Source organism: Gadus morhua, chromosome 14, assembly GCF_902167405.1.
Source record: "Gadus morhua chromosome 14, gadMor3.0, whole genome shotgun sequence".
NCBI classification, from domain to species: Eukaryota; Metazoa; Chordata; class Actinopteri; order Gadiformes; family Gadidae; genus Gadus; species Gadus morhua.
Genome location: NC_044061.1, coordinates 1,938,317 through 1,956,750, shown reverse-complemented (window position 1 = coordinate 1,956,750; position 18,434 = coordinate 1,938,317). Strand labels below are relative to the sequence as shown.

Sequence of the window (18,434 nt, the reverse complement as noted above, 5' to 3'; positions counted from 1 at the left end):
TATACACACACACAATATAATAAATAAAACAAAATGGCCTCTATATTTTAAACATATAAACCACCACGCACGGTTTGCTAATAGTGTTTTTTATTAATGAAGCCTGTGTATGTATGGGTATCAATCGATCGATCTATTGATCTACCGATCTATCTGGGAGATGCAAATAAGACATCTGTTGTTATAACGTCATATCCGGTTACCAGACCGGTCCGACCAATCAGAGGCGGGCTCCGTGCGGCTGCGTCCCTCCCTCCGGTCGAGCGAACACAACAGATCCAGTGAACTGGTCCTAATAGCGCCCTACGAATCTTTCGTCCTCCGTGAACCCTGACCACCCGGCCGCACGTCCTTCTACCAGAGCTTGGCTGTTGATCAGGTAATGAACGAGTTGTTAGTAAGTCATTAAGGCGCTCTTTGTCTCTTTAGTGCGGGAGCGCGGAGGAAGTGAGCATTACCCAGCATGCACAGCTCCGGTCGGGTTTACTTCGCTCTGTTCGGCCACCAGATCCGTGATTTAGCGGTGTTTAGGTGCGCTGTGTTGAATGAGACCTCCTCCGCTCCGAGGCGATGCAGAGGGCGGTCAGGTGACATGTTGGTAACATGTGATCTGTGGTCGGGATCAGGGCTCGCTCTGAGCTGAACCAACGGGGGGGTCCGTGGCTGTCACTAGACTAGGAGATATAGCTCACATTATGGAGCATTAGGGGCTCGTTATGCAGCCCTCATCACGCCTATGTGTTTGAAATTGGAGGAATATTCATAATAATAACCTTGAATATCAGCGATCAAGTCTCCAGATACAGAGCAGAAAGCTCCTTCCTGAGGTATGAGCATACTCCTTCCAACATGGCGTCTCTAGGAGCCTCCTAGGAAGGAAGGTTCTAGCGAGGGATCACCTATTTAACTACGTCCAGGTTCGGCGTGATATCTCACGTATAGCTTTCAAATACAACAATTAATGAATGACGTTATGGGAGGGGTTCATTTACATGCCCAGTAGCTTTCTCTTCCGCTCTTCGATCGGGGCAGCCATCTTGAAATCTAAACGATACCGATTAAAGTTCCGTGTTCCAATATCCATACTATCCGTACTTTCTAGCCTAAGTTTGAGTACGTAGGGCGTTCCGATTCAGATCGGGCGAAAATAAGTGTACTGAAAGGACCCTGATGTTGTACTAAAAACTGTCAAATCGCGAAGTGTGTGGCGATGTACACTTTTCGTACTAAACGGCAGCCATCTTAGCTACGTAGCGAAAGAGGGCTGGGGCAACGTCGGCGCATTTTCCACATAGCCTACATTAATAGTCATTTTGTAGTTTTTATAGCTATTTATAGCTGCTAGGCTTAAAGAGTTCACCGTTCAAACCGGGATATTCATTGCGGGGGAGGAGCCGCGGTAGCTGTCGTGATCGTAATTTCCGCTTATTGCAACACGGAGTATTCGATTTGGAACAACACTGACATCTAAAAATTAGCGCACTTAGTGAGTGCGGATAGTGTACTTTGTTTGAGTGTACTGATGGAAGTATGGATATTGGAACGGATTTCCTAATCCGAACCATTACCGAAACCAGTCCAACCCGATGCGTAGCTGCTACAGTTCACTCGATCACCTTCGTTAAACTTCGGATTCGTGGTTGCAGACTGCGGATTGGTCCGTTGAGCTGCCCGCCTCGCCATTCGACACTCTTCAAGACCAGTGCAGCCAATCACAGCTTAAGTGCCACCAGATCGGCCAGCCCAAATGGTTAGGGTCTTTCTCAATGTTCTCTAAATAAGTTATTTATTCTATATATGTATAGATATCTATCTCGTGTGCAATAAACAGCTACAGTACAACGAAAGTGAGAATCGAGGCTACATGAGATCTAATGCTGCACAAATATTTCATAGCAATCTATTGTTAGAGATCTCTTATTTAAAAAAACCTTGGAGGAAATTATGCTACAACGGTTTAACACTGAAAATCCTGCTCATAATAGGTATCTGAACAAGCTGTGCATGTTGATCTTAATGTCTGGTTTTGAAGGAAACTGATTTTATGTGATTTAACGACCCGACAAAAAAGTCAAGAAATGTAGATGGATCCATGTCAATCTCAAAGAGTTAAACTTTGAAATTTCGTCCTCCGGTTATTAAACTTCGGTATCAAAGCAATCTGAATAATGTAAAGCCTGAGAATATCCGGTATCGTTAAAGTTGACCTTGGATTTCCTCAGAAGTTGTGAATGGACTCCCTCTTTAAATGTGGAGATGTGTGCTGCAACGTTCTCTGGCCTTGAAAATGATCGGCAAACAGGTGTGACATGAAACATCGCTGTTGTTTCATGGCTGGCGTTTGGGCTAGCCTTCTTCAAACCAAAAAACCTCGGAGTCAAGAATTTCTCCAAACATTGATTATTGATGAATCCTGCTAATTTCCATAAATTTACTTGAATTGTACTTTGTCTGTAGTTACTGAATCTGCCAAATCAAAGAGGGTTTGGTTTATCAGAGAATGCGGTTACATCAACCAAATGTGATTGACACTTTTTGGTTTGTTTAATTGAAAGTAAAATGTTGGAAAGGTCAAAGAAATTACCAAGTTACACCTTGTAGCCTCGAAACATTTCCTTGAAAAACCATCAACCATGTCACTGACAGCAACGCCTCAAATCGAGTAAAGCTGGATTTAAACTTCTCTGTAGAGAGCACCTCTGGGAAGAGTTGCGTCATAAACAAGACATGGATTTCCACAGAACTGCCGTTATTATACTACCACATGTTTTTACACGCACAGAAGGGACTCTTCAGCGTCCTGTCCCTGCGTGTCCATCCATGAACCCACAGGAAATCCGGAATGGAAGCACCAGTCTTCGCCGTTTGCGATATCGGATAATCAACACGTTCATTTGAAACAAGTTAGTTTTCGTGTCGGCTGGTCAATGAAGACCCCTGCCTCTGTTCCCTGATTGGTCCATATGTGCCGAGTTGAACCAATTGTAGGCCTGAGACCTGCAGGACTGCTCTGTGGTGGATGTTTTCAAACGTGATTTAAACGGGCTTCACCACAGTAGAATCAAGCCGTTGACGTGAGGGGATCTGAAAAGGTTTTGAGCTGCGGATATAAATGACCGTCCTCCATATTAAAATGTGTTTTTCATGGCAGGTCGGACATGTCTGAACTGTTTATGGAATGTGAGGAAGAGGAGTTGGAGCCATGGCAGAGACCAGCTCCGGAGGTGACCCTGGTGGAAGATGATGACGACGACGATGAGCCCATCTTTATCGGAGAGCTTGGTATATATATATATATTTTATCCTGTACAACCTCTTATTAACCAGATTTTATTCCCCGCCAAAATTGGCATGCAGAACATAACTGTTTAGTAACTGCATTGTATAGATGCTGATGATGGTTTTAGAACGTGTTTGTGTGTGTGTGTGTGTGTGTGTGTGTGTTGGGCATGTAAGCAATCGTGTTTTCAGTGGGTTAAGGCTGGCAGGGCTCTGCAGCAGAAAATCTAAATAATTAGTAAAGTTCTGCTCCGTTTCAGCATTGATAGGCAGTGTGGCGTAGGAGATCTCTGAAATACATGAATCCTGTCTGTTGTAATGTGATTGGTGGATTCAAATAAAGAATTAAAATGTGTGTGTTCGTGTTCCCTCTATGTTAACATAATGTATGATTGTGTTTCTGCTCTTTCAGTAAACAGCCCAAAGGTGGTCAAACCCAGCCCTTCACCTGTACGGATCGTAATCCCTAGACAGGAAGCCCCGCCCCCAGCCCCCAGAGGGGCCACGCCCATCATGCTGTCAGCCAGTGTCCCTGGCAACGGAGCGATGACGTCACCACCCCCCTTACCAACCATACCCCCCCACCCAGTAATCATCAATAGCCAGGTAGTTTATTCATTGTGTAACTGAATGAACTTTAAAGGGGTTTCTATACGGAGACTGGGCTAAACCTAAACGCAGGCGTGAACCCGTGTCTGGTCTCGGGGGGGGGGGGGGGGGGGGGGGGCCCAGCGTGTGCGTGTGAACGTGTGGAGCGATACTGTGTGACAGTCTTCAGTTGTGCGTTATGTCTTATCAGGGATACATCGTTCAACCGCATCAACTGGGGCCCGCCAACCTCCTGGCCACGCTCGGAAAACAGTACCCGCCCGGGACCTCCTTCACCATCGTCCCAGGTACTCCTTCCTTGGGCCACCTTGGCTCCTACCTTCAACTTAAGGGCACTAAGCAGATGCTTTTGTATCAAGCAGATGCTTTTATACAAAGCGACTGGCAAGAGTACATTAGTCAGAAGAAGAGAAACAACAATATATCGGTCGGTTCCGTAAGGATGTTCATAGAACATGGAACTGTCAAGCGCTAACAATCACTAGGTTAACCCGTTCCCCGTATACAACAGAGGTAGCTGGGATAAGACGCTACACAATGCTAATTACTATTTTTAAGTGCAAGGATGTACAACGTACAATAAGTAGGGCCCTATGAAATCCGTCTTTTTTTCCAAATTCCGTTTTATTTTTTTCCAAATTCCGTTTTTTCCGTTATAATTTTCATGAATTCCGTTTTTACACTTCAAGCTATTTAAATCATCAGAACGAGGGTCAAATAAGTGGGAAAGAATACAATTCTTACAATTTAATCGGTTAGAAGACTACATTTATTACACATCACAACATTGCACTGTTTTTAGTGCTTCAAATAAAAACAACATGGCATAAATAATAAAGTGCTTATAAACACTTTTTATATTTTTATAAACTCAAATTGTGGTTTGAAGAGGCGTGCCCTGGCTACGGCGTTCATTGTTTTTTATATGGATTTTCGTCTTCAAGTGGTCATCGCATGTATCTTTGCGTTTCCAATCGATAGTATGTTGACATGCTCTACAAAACAGTTGATCACCTGATTGATAGAAGTGCTTTGGATATTGTTCTGCTCTGAATTTGGGGGTTGGAACCGAATTACAAAGCTTTTTTGAAGATTTGGGCATTTCAGCAGTCAGCCGCGGGCGCTTCAACTTCTTCTTCGGCTACTTGTTAGGAGCGGAAGCGGGACCTATTGTTTGCATTCCCACCACCTAGGCTGTAGTGGTGGGCCGGGGATTTTTTTTTTTACATTGTTGTGGGAGTGACTGCTAAACATTCAGTGATGTTAATGTCACCTGTGTTGTTTCCCTTCTCCCTCGAAACTGAATTTCACCAAAATAGTGGCGAATTTCGCTCCATTTCGCTGCATATTGTAAATGTGACGTGTGATGTGCCTTGTCCCTGTTACATGTTATATGTGCTGCAGAACAGGATCCTGCTGGAAATCAGTTATTTTACTAAGACAGGCCCGTTTTAGATTGTAACTTTGTTACTTTTAATACTTTCCTGTATAATAAAAAAAAAAAAATCTGTAGATCCCGTTTTTATTGTCCGATTCCGTCCGCGTTTTCGTTATCGCGGAAATCATAGGGCCCTAAATAAGTGTGTAAGAGGAGTGTTGAGGGCTAAGGGGGAGGCTATGCGGAGACTACTTCCTCCGTGTAGTTTGGTTGTGAGCTGAGGTGCAGTGTATTCTATATAATGCGTGTATGCATGGTTCTACATCCATCTGTTCTTTCCCTGCAGCTGGTCAGCCGCACCTCCTCCCGTTGCTGCCCCAGGCCAGGATCATGCCCGGGGTCGTCCACAGACCCCAAGTGAAGCTCAACAACAACGTGGTCACCCTGTCCAACGTCCAGAACCCTGCCGTCTACTCCTCCCCCGCTCCGCAGCCGCCAGAGATCCAGCCGCCCAAACCTCCGCCCGTTGACATCTGCTCCGTGACTGCGACGAGTCCGACCGAGAGCAAAGGAGGTACGACTGGAACCGGACAGAGAGAATCCTCTTCCTGTGGCCTTCTCTGTTACACTTTGCTTGCTCTGTTACACTTTGCTTGCTCTGTTACACTTTTCTTTCTCTGTTACTCTTTTCTTTCTCTGTTACACTTGGCCTTCTCTTTTACACTTTTCTTTCTCTGTTGCACTAGGCTTTCTCTGTTACACTTGGCTTCCTTTGTTACACTTGTCAATCTCTGTTTTTTTATGTATTTATGTATAGATCGAAGCTTGCTGAAACGGCGATTAATGCCAACGCAAAACGAGGTCAAGACAAAGAAAGTCAAACTAGAGCCAGGTGAGTTTCCTCCACAATCCCTTTGAGAAGTTGCACAGCTGATGCTGTATTTAATAATTCTGTTCTTCCGATTTCAGTACAAAATAACAAAGCAGTCGATGCACAATACGTCTACAAGAAGAAGTGTTACAAATGCAAAGTAATCTTCCATCATCAGGAAGCTCTGAAGTCTCACCTGAAGGTAAGTGTCTTGTGCAGTCATTTAACATGCCCAACTCATCGCCAACCTTGCATGTCAATTTCCAATGTTCAAATGGGAAATTTGGGAATGTTTAAACTTCAACAGCCTGTTGAGGTGCGTGCTGGGGTTGAGTTCATGCAAGCGTTCTGCGGCCGCATGGCTCTGTAGGATGTCCAGAAGGCAGTTACAGATCTCCCTTCAATATTGTGTCTATTGTAGAACTGCTCTGGCAAACCTGTGGAAATGGTTTCCCCATCGCCGCCTCCAAGCACAGTCGCTCCAGTCCAAGTCGTGAACCCCAAACACATCCTGCTGGTCGGAGAGTTCTACTACGGGCGCGTGGAGGGCGACTGGCAGATGCAGAGGCAGGAGCATAAAACCAACACCACTTTCAAGTGCCAGAGCTGCTTGAAAGTGCTGAAGAACAACATCAGGTATGAGGGCATGGCCAGATTGTGGAATTCTTCCCTTATATCACTTTTCCCCTGTTTTCCGTCTTGTGACCACACAAAGAGGACCTCACTTCTGCGTTGGCATAATCTTTATTTTTTAGGTGTGTTAAACAAAGATACACCAGGAAGTATCAGTGAAAATAGAATGGATTTGTTGGCCAAAAGAAGAGGACTGCACTGGGAATCTTGTTCTTTTGGACACAAAATCTACAATATGGATAAACATAAATGCTTTCATAGCGTTGTTAATAATGGGGTGTTCATGTGTCTGAGGTTAAGAACACATACTTAACCTCCTTATCTGACTCTGTTATTATTCAGGGTCTTAATCACTAATGTTTGAGTTGAAGAAACATCAGTCTAATGCCTTCTGTGCATTGCCTACATCAAAGATGGTTTCCTACATGGGCCAAAAGATTCTAGTTTTGGTGCCGGGTTTTAATTGGTTATTTAATTAAATAACGCTGCAGTAATGGGGGTTGGGGGAACCAGTTTGTACCGGACTCTACTATCACAGCTGAGGTCAAGGGTCAGCTGCATTAGATCCTCCTCATCACAACCGGATGAAGAAGCAGATCTTTCAGGATGAAAGGGCTGGCCCGATGTGTAGGTGTCCCCGATGTCTTTGGTTTAATGCCAGTTTTATAGCAGCCGTTACCCATGTTAAGAGGGGAACTAGACACTTATTTTAATATATTTAGTTGCTGTGGGTTGATGGTAAATGAAGGTTTTGTAAAAGTAATTATTTTTGCATTGTTTAATTAGTTATCAGTATTTGATGTATACTGGAAATGGGTTAACCTAGTGATTGTTAGTGCTTGGCCATTGGTTCTAAGAACGTCCGTACTGTACCGACAGCGATATATTGTTTCTCCTTCTGTCAAATGCACTTATTGTAAGTCACTTTGGATAGAAGCGCCTGCTAAATGTAAACATACTAATGTACGCCGTTGACCTGCCAGATTCATGAACCACATGAAGCACCACCTGGAGCTGGAGAAGCAGAGCAGTGAGAGCTGGGTGAGCTACACCACCTGCCAGCACTGCTACCGGCAGTACATGACCCCCTACCAGCTGCAGTTGCACGTGGAGCGGGCCCACAGCCCGCTGGCGTCCTCAAGTAAGACCCGCCCGCCCAGAACCAGCTCGCGCTCCGTGGTACCCGCTCTGCACAGACTAACCCCACCGTCTTCCTCAGCTAACTGCAAGATATGCGAATTGGCGTTTGAGACGGAACAGGTCCTACTGGAACACATGAAGGAGACCCACAAGCCTGGAGAGATGCCGTACGTGTGCCAGGTCAGTGGACGGGTCGTCTTGAATCAGAAGATTAAACCACAGAGAGTCAACGCTCACTGATTTTCACCGACACGCCTTCTTGTTTTTAGGTTTGCAATTTCAGGTCCTCATTCTTCATGGAAGTGGAGGCTCATTTCAAAGTAGCTCACGACAACACGAAAGACCTCCTGTGCCCGTTCTGCCTCAAAGTGCTCCGAAGTGGACACTCGTACATGCAGCATTACATGAAACATCAGGTACGGGGCGGAAATTAATGTCGACGATAAAATGTTGTGTTTGACCAGCATAATCTTTTTCTTTAATGTTCAACCCATCCCTGCCACACGATGAGAGCAGCGTTGTTATTTATTCATGCAGGAGAACCGCTTCTGCAGCTTTGTTTTGGAACTGCAGTTAAGAAATCGGTTGTTGTCCAGAGTGAAAACCTCTTGGTATTTTGTCTGTTTCACAAAAGAGAAAAGGCATACATCGCTGTGGAAAATGCAGGCTGAACTTTCTGACCCACAAGGAGAGGGTGGACCACAAGATCAACTTTCACAAGACTTTCAAGAAACCAAAAGCACTTGAAGGCCTTCCACCTGGAACTAAGGTAGCATCGTGAATAACCAGAAAATGAATAAAGCACTACAACTTCAAAAGGCCTCCTTTCGTGCAAGTGCGAGTCAAAATGTAAAGGCTTTTCTTCTTTTAATCACCAGGTGACCATCCGGGCGTCTCTAGGAGGTACCGTCTCCTCATGCAACCCGTGCCCCAGCGGCAACACTCCTGATGCTCAACCTCCTAAACCTGCCAAGTCCAAACCCAAACCCCCCCAGGCCCTGGGGAGGGCCAAGACTGCTCAGCCCAAGAGGCAGCAGGAGGCGCGAGTGTCAAAGAAGAACACGGCTCTGAAGAACACCAGGTGAGTGCTGGGGACTCTGAACCGACAGCCTGATGTGTTATAACTGAACTATGTGTTCCTAACATGTTCTTCTCTCTTCAGAATCGGTGGAGGGCCACACACTTGTATCGAGTGTTCCACAGAGGTCACTGACTTCTTCTCTCACTATCCAATGATTTCGAACTGCGGCGCGTGCAAATACCAGACGAGCTGCAAAGTCTCAATCTCCAATCATATGATAAGGTCAGTCCACAAGATTTACATTTAAAACCGCAGTGGATTGTTATTGTTTTAATATTAGCACTTGGTTTATTCCTGAGCGTATCTCACCAGACACAATGGGGTACTGCTCAGACTGCCTGCTGGTGGTGGTGGCGGTGGTAGTAGCAGTCATCGTCTTCCAATGGCGTTCATGTTCTTTCTCTCTCCTCAATACAGGTATCATAGTACAATATCGAAGGATAGATTCAAGAGGATGGGGAGTCCGAGAATGTCGAATCCAACAGTGTGAGTGCAGAGTGGTGGTCGGTAACGCTCCGTGTGTCTGTAACACCAGGACGTATCCTAAGTCTGGTCTTGTTTCCTTCAGTAAATCTCTGAGCTGCCTCTCCTGTGACTTCCTGGTGGGGGCCTTAGAAGGGGACAAGATGACCAAGCATCTGACGGACGACTCGGACCACGTGTGCCGGGTCATTGAGCGGAAAGGTATTCAGCTTATTTGTAGTTCTTGAGGGAATTGTTCTTATTTTTGTAATTTTGTAGATGTGTTTTGAACCAATTCTATTTCACTAATGGAAATGTGTATGTATCTTTTTATCTTAGTTGCTGCTCCTGCACCTGGTGTGATGTAAGTTGTTATGGCTTTTCATTTTACGTTGCATTACATTACCAGGGTGCAGTCTAGCGTCATACATTTGAATCTGACATAGAACCCCATGCTACCGTTTGCCTTGAGTACTTTATTTTTCGAGTAAAAAGACGCCGTTTATGTAACGCTTTTCAAGCATATATTTTGGTTCATACCCGCTTTTTAAACGAAAGATCTCATCTACCGTAATTTTCGGACTATAAGCCGTGCCTTTTTTCCCATTTTACGATTCTGCGGTTTATATAACGGTGCGGCTAATCTATGGGGACCTCCTAAATCTATGGATTTTACAGGTTACAGTCCACCAACTTTGACTCTATGGGCTCTATGACCGGTCCGCGCCCCCCCACCCTTAAGCCGCGGGCTCCTGCTGGAATAGCTGAAGGCCAGGAAAGAGTGATACAGGAGGTAGCGCACAAAAGTGAAAGTGGAACCGAGAGTGGTATGAGAGACGGAACGAGAGCAAGACAGACACTAAGAGAGCGAGAGAGTTTGTGCAAAGGAAATGTTCATGCACAAACCCTCATTATGGAAAACAAACGTAGAAATGCATATAATGCAGCTTTTAAGTTAAAGGCAGTCAATCTGGCTGTAAAAGAAGGAAACAGAGCGGCTGCACGTGGCCTTGGCATCCATGAGTCGATGCTGCGACGTTGGAGATGCCAGCGGGAAGAACTGTCTCAATGCAACAAGTCAAAAAAAGCTTTCAGAGGTAATAAAAGCAGATGGCCCAAACTTGAAGACTTTCTTGAAGATTGGGTGAACACACAGAGAGCAGACGGCCGAGGTGTTTCCACCGTGCAGATCCGACTGAAAGCTAAAACGGTCGCCACCGAAATGAAAATTGAAAATTTTAGTGGTGCACCATCCTGGTGTTTCAGATTTATGAGACGAAAGGGACTGTCCATCAGGGCGCGGACGACTGTGTGACGGCAACTCCCTCCCTCCCACAAGGAAAAAATAACAAACTTCGGCGAATTCACACAAAGAAAGATAGAGGAATATTCCATCGGACCGGACCAGATCATAAATATGGATTAAGTGCCTTTGACGTTTGACCTGCCTCTCACTAGGACTGTTAACATGAAAGGTGAATCGTCCATCACGTTGAGAACCACTGGCCACAAGAGAACGAAGTTCACTTGTGATCTTGTCTGCACAGCATCTGGATTAAAGCTTCCGCCAATGGTGATTTTTAACCGAATTACAATGCCGAAAGAAAAGATCCCGAACGGCATCTCCTTTAAAGTCAACAAGAAAGGGTGGATGATGGAAAGCGTAATGAATGAGTGGCTGAATGAGTGCTACGTCAAGCGCCCGGGAGGATTCTTGCGCCAAAAAAAAGCTTTGCTTGTTTTGGACAGCATGAGGGCCCATATAACGGATTATGTGAAAGCAGCCATCAAGAGCACAAACTCGATTCCAGCTGTGATTCCTGGGGGCACAACGAAGCATCTGCAGCCACTCGACATCAGTGTCAATCGTGCGTTCAAAGTGGCACTACGCATGCGAAGAGCAACTTTAGCTCAAGTTTGCGAGTGGATCCCGGTAGCGTGGAGGAGTGTCAAAACATCCACGATCATTAACGGGTTCTGAAAGGCTGGACTCCTGCGTGATAAAGAGGAGGAGGACGCCGCCACAGCTGAGGCCCTTGAGAGGCTGTTAGATTCCGACAGTGACGAAGAGGAGTTTGTTGGTTTTGAGAGCGACCCCGAAGGAGAGGGGAGAGTGGCTGACGAAGCCACCCTGAGGCTGTTCGTGTCGGACAGACGGAGATGACTTGACTTCTCTGTTTACAGCGGTGTACTGCACCTTAGCCTAAAAGATGAAGACGAGGATTAATGACTTTTCTGGTAGGCTGATTACCGTATGTTTTAAGCAGCCGTGTTGCTGCAACTTTAGGCTTACGCATTTACTGTCGTGTTACAGGCGGTTTATTTTGAACTTTTAAAAAAACACATTTAATCTAGCCATTGATATTTCCTCGTCAAGCGCTGTAAGCTTTGTTTTTTTGTTATGGTACTACTGTAGGCTATAATGTCGATACATATTCAAAGATGTGCACACTTTTTCAAGGTTTTTCAAAAATAGCCAAAGTTAAGTGGTAAAATGATTGTGACGCTATTAACTAATTTAGCTGGGGAACCCGTAGCACTCCCTCAAGGATCACTGGTTGACCAAAAAAGTTTGAAAGTTGAAAAGTTTGTGTGTCTGAAACGCTATGTGATGCAGTACCGTTTACACTGCATAGTATGTGTTCTGTAGCTACTATTGCACTAAATGGTAACGCTTGAATACGTTATGCAAATATGCAACTTGTTTGTTGAAATGCTAATAAATGGGAGTTTCCTCAAGCAGCCATCTCTTTCACGACAATCCCCTCTGTGCACGAACCCTTACAGATGGTAATTAAACATTAAAACACCTGCGGGTTATAGTCCAGTGCGGCTTATATATGTACACATCATTCAATTTAGCTGCTGCGGCTTATACTCCGGTGCGCCTTATAGTGCGGGAAAGATGGTATTTCTGAAAAAAAAAAAAAAAAAACACATTAATTTTGCACGTTAAATTGCAGTTTTTAATTTGTCAACATGAGCTTAAAGGTTGGGTACGGAATTCTCTTTTTTCCATTTTTGAAAAATTACTTGAAATCCTTATCATAACCCACTTACAGCCACTTTGTTAGAAGTACTGACATGAAAATTAAACAAGTCCATCATCTGTGGAATGGGCAGGGCTCGAAAAACTCCACGCGCGACCCCTTCGTGCACGTACTCAAAGCTCGTGACCCAGAACAAGCTTCTGTTGTGATCCTGCGGTAGCTACTGGAGCTAGCTAACTAGCTAAGGGCTCGCTCTCGAGCATCTGTGTTCGCTCGTGCATGATTGCGTGTCCATGTACTTGGAATGGGTGGAGTCAGAGTCAGCCTTGAAGGAGAGGAGGTAGGACCATTTGAGTTGTGGATTTTCCAAATCTGCTGGCGTTTCGCAAATCCCATACCCCACCTTTAATGGTGTAATCCGAAGGAATAGCAATGCTTATGGGTAATGTTTTACAGTCGAAGAAATGCAAATGAGTGTTGATTGGTACGTGCATGTCTATTTAAAAAAAATTTGACCCCACTTTGTCCAGGCTCTCCGTTCTGCAGCCATCCAGAGTTTTCTACCTGTTTACGTCAACGACTGAAACACCAAAGGAAGCGGACCTGAAACCAGTGGCCGGGTCTGAAGGGGCGGACCTGAAACCAGTGGCCGGATCTGAAGGGGCGGACCTGAAACCATCGGTCGGGTCTGAAGGGGCGGACCTGAAACCAGCAGCCGGGTCTGAAGGGGCGGACCTGAAACCATCGGTCGGGTCTGAAGGGGCGGACCTGAAACCAGCAGCCGGGTCTGAAGGGGCGGACCTGAAACCAGCAGCCGGGTCTGAAGGGGCGGACCTGAAACCAGCAGCCGGGTCTGAAGGGGCGGACGACTCCGGGAACGGAGCCTCTGGTTCACCTCAAGAAGAGGAGTCTGAGGAGTTAGCTGGAACCGACCTGGGCAAGGAGGCAGGGGGCAAGGAGGCAGGGGGCAAGGAGGCAGGAGGCAAGGAGGCAGGGGGCAAGGATGCAGGGGGAAAGGAGGCAGGTGCCAAAGGCAGTAAGGAGGCAGGGGGCAAGGAGGCTGGAGCCACAGGCAGTAAGGAGGCAGGAGGCAAGGAGGCTGGAGCCACAGGCAGCAAGGAGGCTGGGGCCAAGGAGGCTGGGGCCAAGGAGGCTGGGGCCAAGGAGGCAGAGGAAGCAGAGACTGCCAGTTGGGCTGACACCTCAGCCCCCCCCTCAGCCCCCCCATCGGGCCCTTCAGGAGAAGGCCCCCCGGGGCCTGATGGCTGTGAGGGGAGCCCTGTGGGCATCGACCAGGTCCGGAAGCTGGTCAGCAGCCTCCAGGAAGACCTGATGTCCTCCGCTCAGACCTCCTCACCCGATCAGGGAACAGCTGCAGGCCTCTGAACCCCGCTCACGACGGAGCGGCGCAGCGATCACAGGCCTGACGAGGCTGGCTCATCACGCCTCTCTGAGTGAACTGTAGTTTATTCTACACGCTGTACGTCTACTAACTCATACTCTCTGTGCCAGGACTGTTTCACACTTTACATTAGGTTTACCGTATGAATTATGCAAACTCAAACATGTTGCTGCTCATCTCTCACTGTACCGTGTCAATGAGAACTCGGCAACTTTCAGTAAAAGGTAATACTTTTACGTTTGGCAAACTATGGAGTATTTAACATGTTGAATCCCGCAATGTTCTGACATGCCTTTCTCATGATATGTCGTCTTTGATTGAGAAGCATTACCAGTCATGTAGCAAAAAACATGCATTAATGTTTAAATCAAAGGAATTATACTGCCGGTATACACGAGGGCGATATAGAGTTGTGTGGCTTCGGAATATTTTGTATTTCTTTTTTTCTTTTTTATCTTGAATACAGCATAATACAAATATTTGACTATCTGCTCCCTAGTCTGGTGTAAATATAATACCTAAGATGTTAAACTTGTCAATCCTGTTATTTACTGACTCATGGATGTGTTACACTCTGAACAAATTGTGTAGGCCGATTATAGAGTTTTGCTTAATTTTTTTTTCTTTTTTTTCCTGTTTGAATAAACGTAACTGTTGAAGCATACAATACAAGCACTGACGTTATTATATCTCAAAACTACTATTCGACCTTTCAATACATGTAGACATTATCCTTCTTAAATATCAATCCTTAAAACAATGAATTCAATTCAACATTAAATATGTGTTCTCTCTCATTCGTGCTATAATATTTATAATATATATACATTATATATTACATAGATGATTAAAGGCTATCTCAGAATCCATCCATCCATCATGTACGTACGGATTCTGGTTTCTAGAAGCTGAAGCAGCAAAACGTCATAGCCAATCAACCGCAGGCTCCATGAACCACGTGACCCTCCGGTGTCTGGGCGTGTCTTTCTTTGTCTTTATCTGGCTCTTGGTAAACCATGGAACCCAATGTTCTGTCCACTCTCTTTCCAACACCGCTCAACCGGATTACACCGTTCCGGGTTTTCCGTCGTGAAATGAAACGTGTTCCACCGCTTCTCACGTCGAGCCGAAGGGGGTGTGTTCGTGAGGTCACGACGCCGACGTTTACTGATTGGTCACATATCCGCGCCGTTTCCATGGTTTCACCTCACCTGCGGGACTCAACAGAAAGAAGTTGCAGGGAAGACGTGAAGATAAAATAAGTCCTCTCGACGTCAGAGTTCACCAGTAGTCCGACTTCTGAGATGGTAAATGTGATTTACGACGTTATATTTACGTCATCTCGCTAAATAATCAAATTCACGTTGAGCTTCTATTTCCTCCGTGCAGCCAACAGGTGTTTGATTACTAGTTTAAATACATACATGTATACATACACATATAGTAGTTGTTCATTTGATAGACCATGTCTCTACAAAGCACCAGAAGACGTGCTCGGGTTGTGTTCCGTTGCAGGCCTTTCTAAACCGGCGGCCCAACCAGAAGATGATCTCCGCCCACCTGGCGCAGGAGCAGCAGAAGGAGGAGCAGGGAAGGAGCATCAAGAGAGACCTGCAGATCAGAGCCGGCCTCCTGTCCGAGGAGAAGACGGAGCAGAGGAGACTTCACCGCAGGATGCAGCACGAGGTGCACGAGAGAGATGTCCAGGAGGCTCTCCTCAAGGTAAACCTTCACAGATACCTTCATATCCTCCCTCTCAATAAACCAATTACATTCAGGGCGTCTAGCAGACGCTTTTATTCAAAGCGACTTACAATAAGTACATTTGTCAGAAGAAGAGAAAGTGCCACGCAATAACAATCGCTAGGTTAACCCATTCCCCATAAACAACAAAGATGGATAGGATAAGACGCCACACAATGCGAAGTATGCTACTATGTAATGCAAGGACTTACAACACTCAATAAGTGCATACATTAAGTGCCAAGACTTACAACCAACAATAAGTGCGTACATTAAGTGCCAGGACTTACAACATACAATAAGTGCGTACATTAAGTGCCAGGACTTACAACATACAATAAGTGCGTACATTAAGTGCCAGGACTTACAACATACAATAAGTGCGTACATTAAGTGCTAGGACTTACAACATACTATAAGTGCGTACATTAAGTGCCAGGACGTACAACATGCGAAAAGTGCGGTCACTAAGTACGCAACCAATGATGATGCTGAAATCATGAATCCTAGATGTTACATCTGAAGGCCGTTTAGTATCTCTGTACATCGTCCTGCTGTAAAGCGGTCTCCTTAACACGGCTGAGCCCCTGTTCCCTGGCAGTCAGAGGAGGAGCGGAGGAACAAGGAGAAGCAGCTGGAGCAGGAGGAGCGGCTGGCCATAGAGCTGGCCCGCATCGACCACGAGACCCAGAGGGACGACAAGATGAGGCAGCACATCAAGGCCAACAGGTGTCAGCCCCCACCCATCTCCTCTGACTCCAGTCACGTATTTACAAGGTGCAATGACGATGTACTCAACCTGTATCATTCGATTGGCTCTGACCGTCTTCTTGTGTTCAGCCTGGAGCTCAGAGAGCTGGAGTCCAAGCTGCGGTCTGCGTATCTGAACCGGGAACGGGCCGCGCAGATCGCTGAGAAGGAGAGCATGAGGTTTGAGACCATGGTGAGGTTACAGCTCTCATCTTCACAAACATAAATCTCAATATATCTAAAGTCTTATCCTAGCTATCTGTGTTGTATGCAGGGAATGGGTTAACCCAGTGATTGCTGGTGATGGCACTCGGTTCTATGAACATCCTTACTGTACCAACAGCGATATATTGCTGTGTCTCTTTCTTCTGACAAATGTACGCTTTGGATAAAAGGGTCCCTTCATTAGCAAGGAAGAAGTCTTGAGAAGGAACACAGAATGGGGGATCCCTCCTTCAGAGTGGGGGGTCCCTACTTCAGAGTGGAGGGTCCCTCCTTCAGAGTGGGGGGTCCCTACTTCCGAGTAGGGGGTCCCTCCTTCAGAGTGGGGGGTCCCTCCTTCCAGGAATGATCAGGAGTGCAATGGGGGCCATTATCGACGGACGGACATCCGTCCGTCCGGCTGACACCTGTTGGCCTTGATGTGCTGACACCTGTTGGCCTTAATGGCCCCCATTGCACTCCTGATCATCCCTGGAAGGAGGGACCCCCCACTCGGGCTCACAACAACATGCATAACGTATCTGTAACCGCAATATATCGCTGTTGGACGGACAGACAGACCTTTATAATTAGTTGAATGAGTCATGAGTACTCAGCCCTGGGGACGGAACACATCTGACCATATAGAAGCTGAATGTTATCTTCTATAGGCTCTGACCCCTGACCCTTGACCCTTGACCCCGGTCTCAGCTGCTCCCTGTGTTTCTCCTGACCTCAGCGCGAGGAGGCTGACTTCGCCCGTCAGATGAAGAGCGAGCAGCAGCGGGCGGGGGCGGAGCAGGAGAAGCAGGAGGCGCAGCAGAGCGAGGAGGCGGCGCGCCACCGGAAGGAGCTGGAGCAGCAGCTCCTGGAGAAGGAGCGCCGGCGGGAGGAGGCCTACGAGGAGTTCCTCCAGGACAAGCTGCTGGTGGACCAGGTCGTTAGGAAGATCTACGAGGAGGACCAGATGTGAGGCACTGTTACCCCCCCCCACTCAAACCCCCCCTGCTTTGACTCCTCCACTTTGACTCACCTGATGTGTTTGACTCCCCCACTTTGACTCCCCTACTTTGACTCCCCCACTTTGACTCCTTCACTCTGTTTGAGTCCTTCACTGTGTTTGACTCCCCCACTTTGACTCCCCCTTGTGTTTGACTCCCCCACTTTGACTCCCACTCTGTGTTTGACTCCCCCCCTCCTCCACCTTTGACTCCCCCGCAGTGGTGTTTGCTGCAGCCATCATTTCCCCGGCACCACCCCCAGCCGTACCCCCCTGTCGTGGTCCCCTCCCTCTGCCTCTGAACCGTCACCTCCCTGTCGTGGTCCCCTCCCTCTGCCTCTGAACCGTCACCTCCCTGTCGTGGTCCCCTCCCTCTGCCTCTGAACCCTCACCTCCCTGTCGTGGTCCCCTCCCTCTGCCTCTGAACCGTCACCTCCCTGTCGTGGTCCCCTCCCTCTGCCTCTGAACCGTCACCTCCCTGTCGTGGTCCCCTCCCTCTGCCTCTGAACCGTCACCTCCCTGTCGTGGTCCCCTCCTCCTCCTCTCTCCTCCTGCAGGGAGATGCAGCTGAAGCTGGAGAAGGTGCTGGCCACGCAGCAGTACATCGAGGAGTTCAAGAAGCAGCGGGCCGAGTGGCGGCGCCTGGAGCAGGAGAAGAACGACGCGGAGAACCAGCGCATCAGGGAGTTCTCCAACTACCAGAGGCAGACGGAGGAGACCCGGGCGGCCCGCATGCAGGAGAGGGAGCAGGCCAAGCAGCACATCCTGCAGATGGTGCGTCAGCGATCCGCCGACGGACCGAAGGGCTGGTCCGACGTCACACTCATGGCTCCCAACGTGAACACGTTGTGTCTTCTGTCCTGAAGCTCACCGACCAGCACGAGGCGGAGAGGCG

At 47.2% G+C, this 18,434-nt stretch overlaps 2 protein-coding genes across 6 annotated transcripts in view; both read left to right on the top strand.

The window, feature by feature from the left end:
- The first annotated feature begins 212 nt into the window (after positions 1-212).
- Positions 213-14,626, top strand: LOC115558580 (zinc finger protein 280C). 5 transcript variants are annotated; one of them, XR_003979352.1, is made up of 19 exons: positions 213-379; positions 3,152-3,282; positions 3,692-3,885; positions 4,058-4,175; positions 5,613-5,840; positions 6,084-6,158; positions 6,236-6,339; positions 6,559-6,773; positions 7,754-7,911; positions 7,990-8,090; positions 8,180-8,326; positions 8,545-8,679; positions 8,789-8,991; positions 9,073-9,213; positions 9,409-9,477; positions 9,560-9,675; positions 9,793-9,817; positions 10,132-11,691; positions 12,974-13,109. XR_003979352.1 is itself a non-coding variant. In XM_030376809.1 (18 exons), the coding sequence occupies exons 2-18, from the start codon at positions 3,159-3,161 to the stop codon at positions 13,827-13,829; spliced, it is 2,988 nt and encodes a 995-aa protein (XP_030232669.1). In that variant the 5' UTR covers positions 213-379; positions 3,152-3,158; the 3' UTR covers positions 13,830-14,626. The 5 variants fall into 5 exon arrangements, 4 of the variants coding, with proteins under 4 accessions (XP_030232669.1, XP_030232667.1, XP_030232670.1 ...); XM_030376809.1 differs by lacking the exon at positions 10,132-11,691 and having other exon boundaries at positions 4,079-4,175; positions 12,974-14,626; XM_030376807.1 differs by lacking the exon at positions 10,132-11,691 and having other exon boundaries at positions 12,974-14,626.
- Positions 14,627-14,759: 133 nt separating this feature from the next.
- mns1 (meiosis-specific nuclear structural 1) overlaps positions 14,760-18,434 on the top strand; it is a 6,683-nt gene continuing 3,008 nt past the window's right edge. Inside the window, exons 1-7 of the mRNA XM_030376811.1 lie at positions 14,760-15,152; positions 15,361-15,567; positions 16,190-16,317; positions 16,429-16,531; positions 17,279-17,508; positions 18,097-18,313; positions 18,406-18,434. The exon at positions 18,406-18,434 is cut by the window's right edge and continues 79 nt beyond it. Coding sequence (XP_030232671.1) covers positions 15,150-15,152; positions 15,361-15,567; positions 16,190-16,317; positions 16,429-16,531; positions 17,279-17,508; positions 18,097-18,313; positions 18,406-18,434 — 917 coding nt within the window. The 5' untranslated portion in view covers positions 14,760-15,149. The remainder of the gene's footprint in view (positions 15,153-15,360; positions 15,568-16,189; positions 16,318-16,428; positions 16,532-17,278; positions 17,509-18,096; positions 18,314-18,405) is intronic.

What these genes read in the sequence shown, in the direction of transcription:
- LOC115558580 (XM_030376807.1), top strand. Translation starts at nt 3,159, where the DNA reads ATGTCTGAACTGTTTATGGAATGTGAGGAAGAGGAGTTGGAGCCATGG. An exon ending in CATCTTTATCGGAGAGCTTG is followed by an intron (nt 3,283 to 3,691) that starts GTATATATATAT and finishes CTGCTCTTTCAG; the next exon opens with TAAACAGCCCAAAGGTGGTC. An exon ending in ACGGCTCTGAAGAACACCAG is followed by an intron (nt 8,992 to 9,072) that starts GTGAGTGCTGGG and finishes TTCTCTCTTCAG; the next exon opens with AATCGGTGGAGGGCCACACA.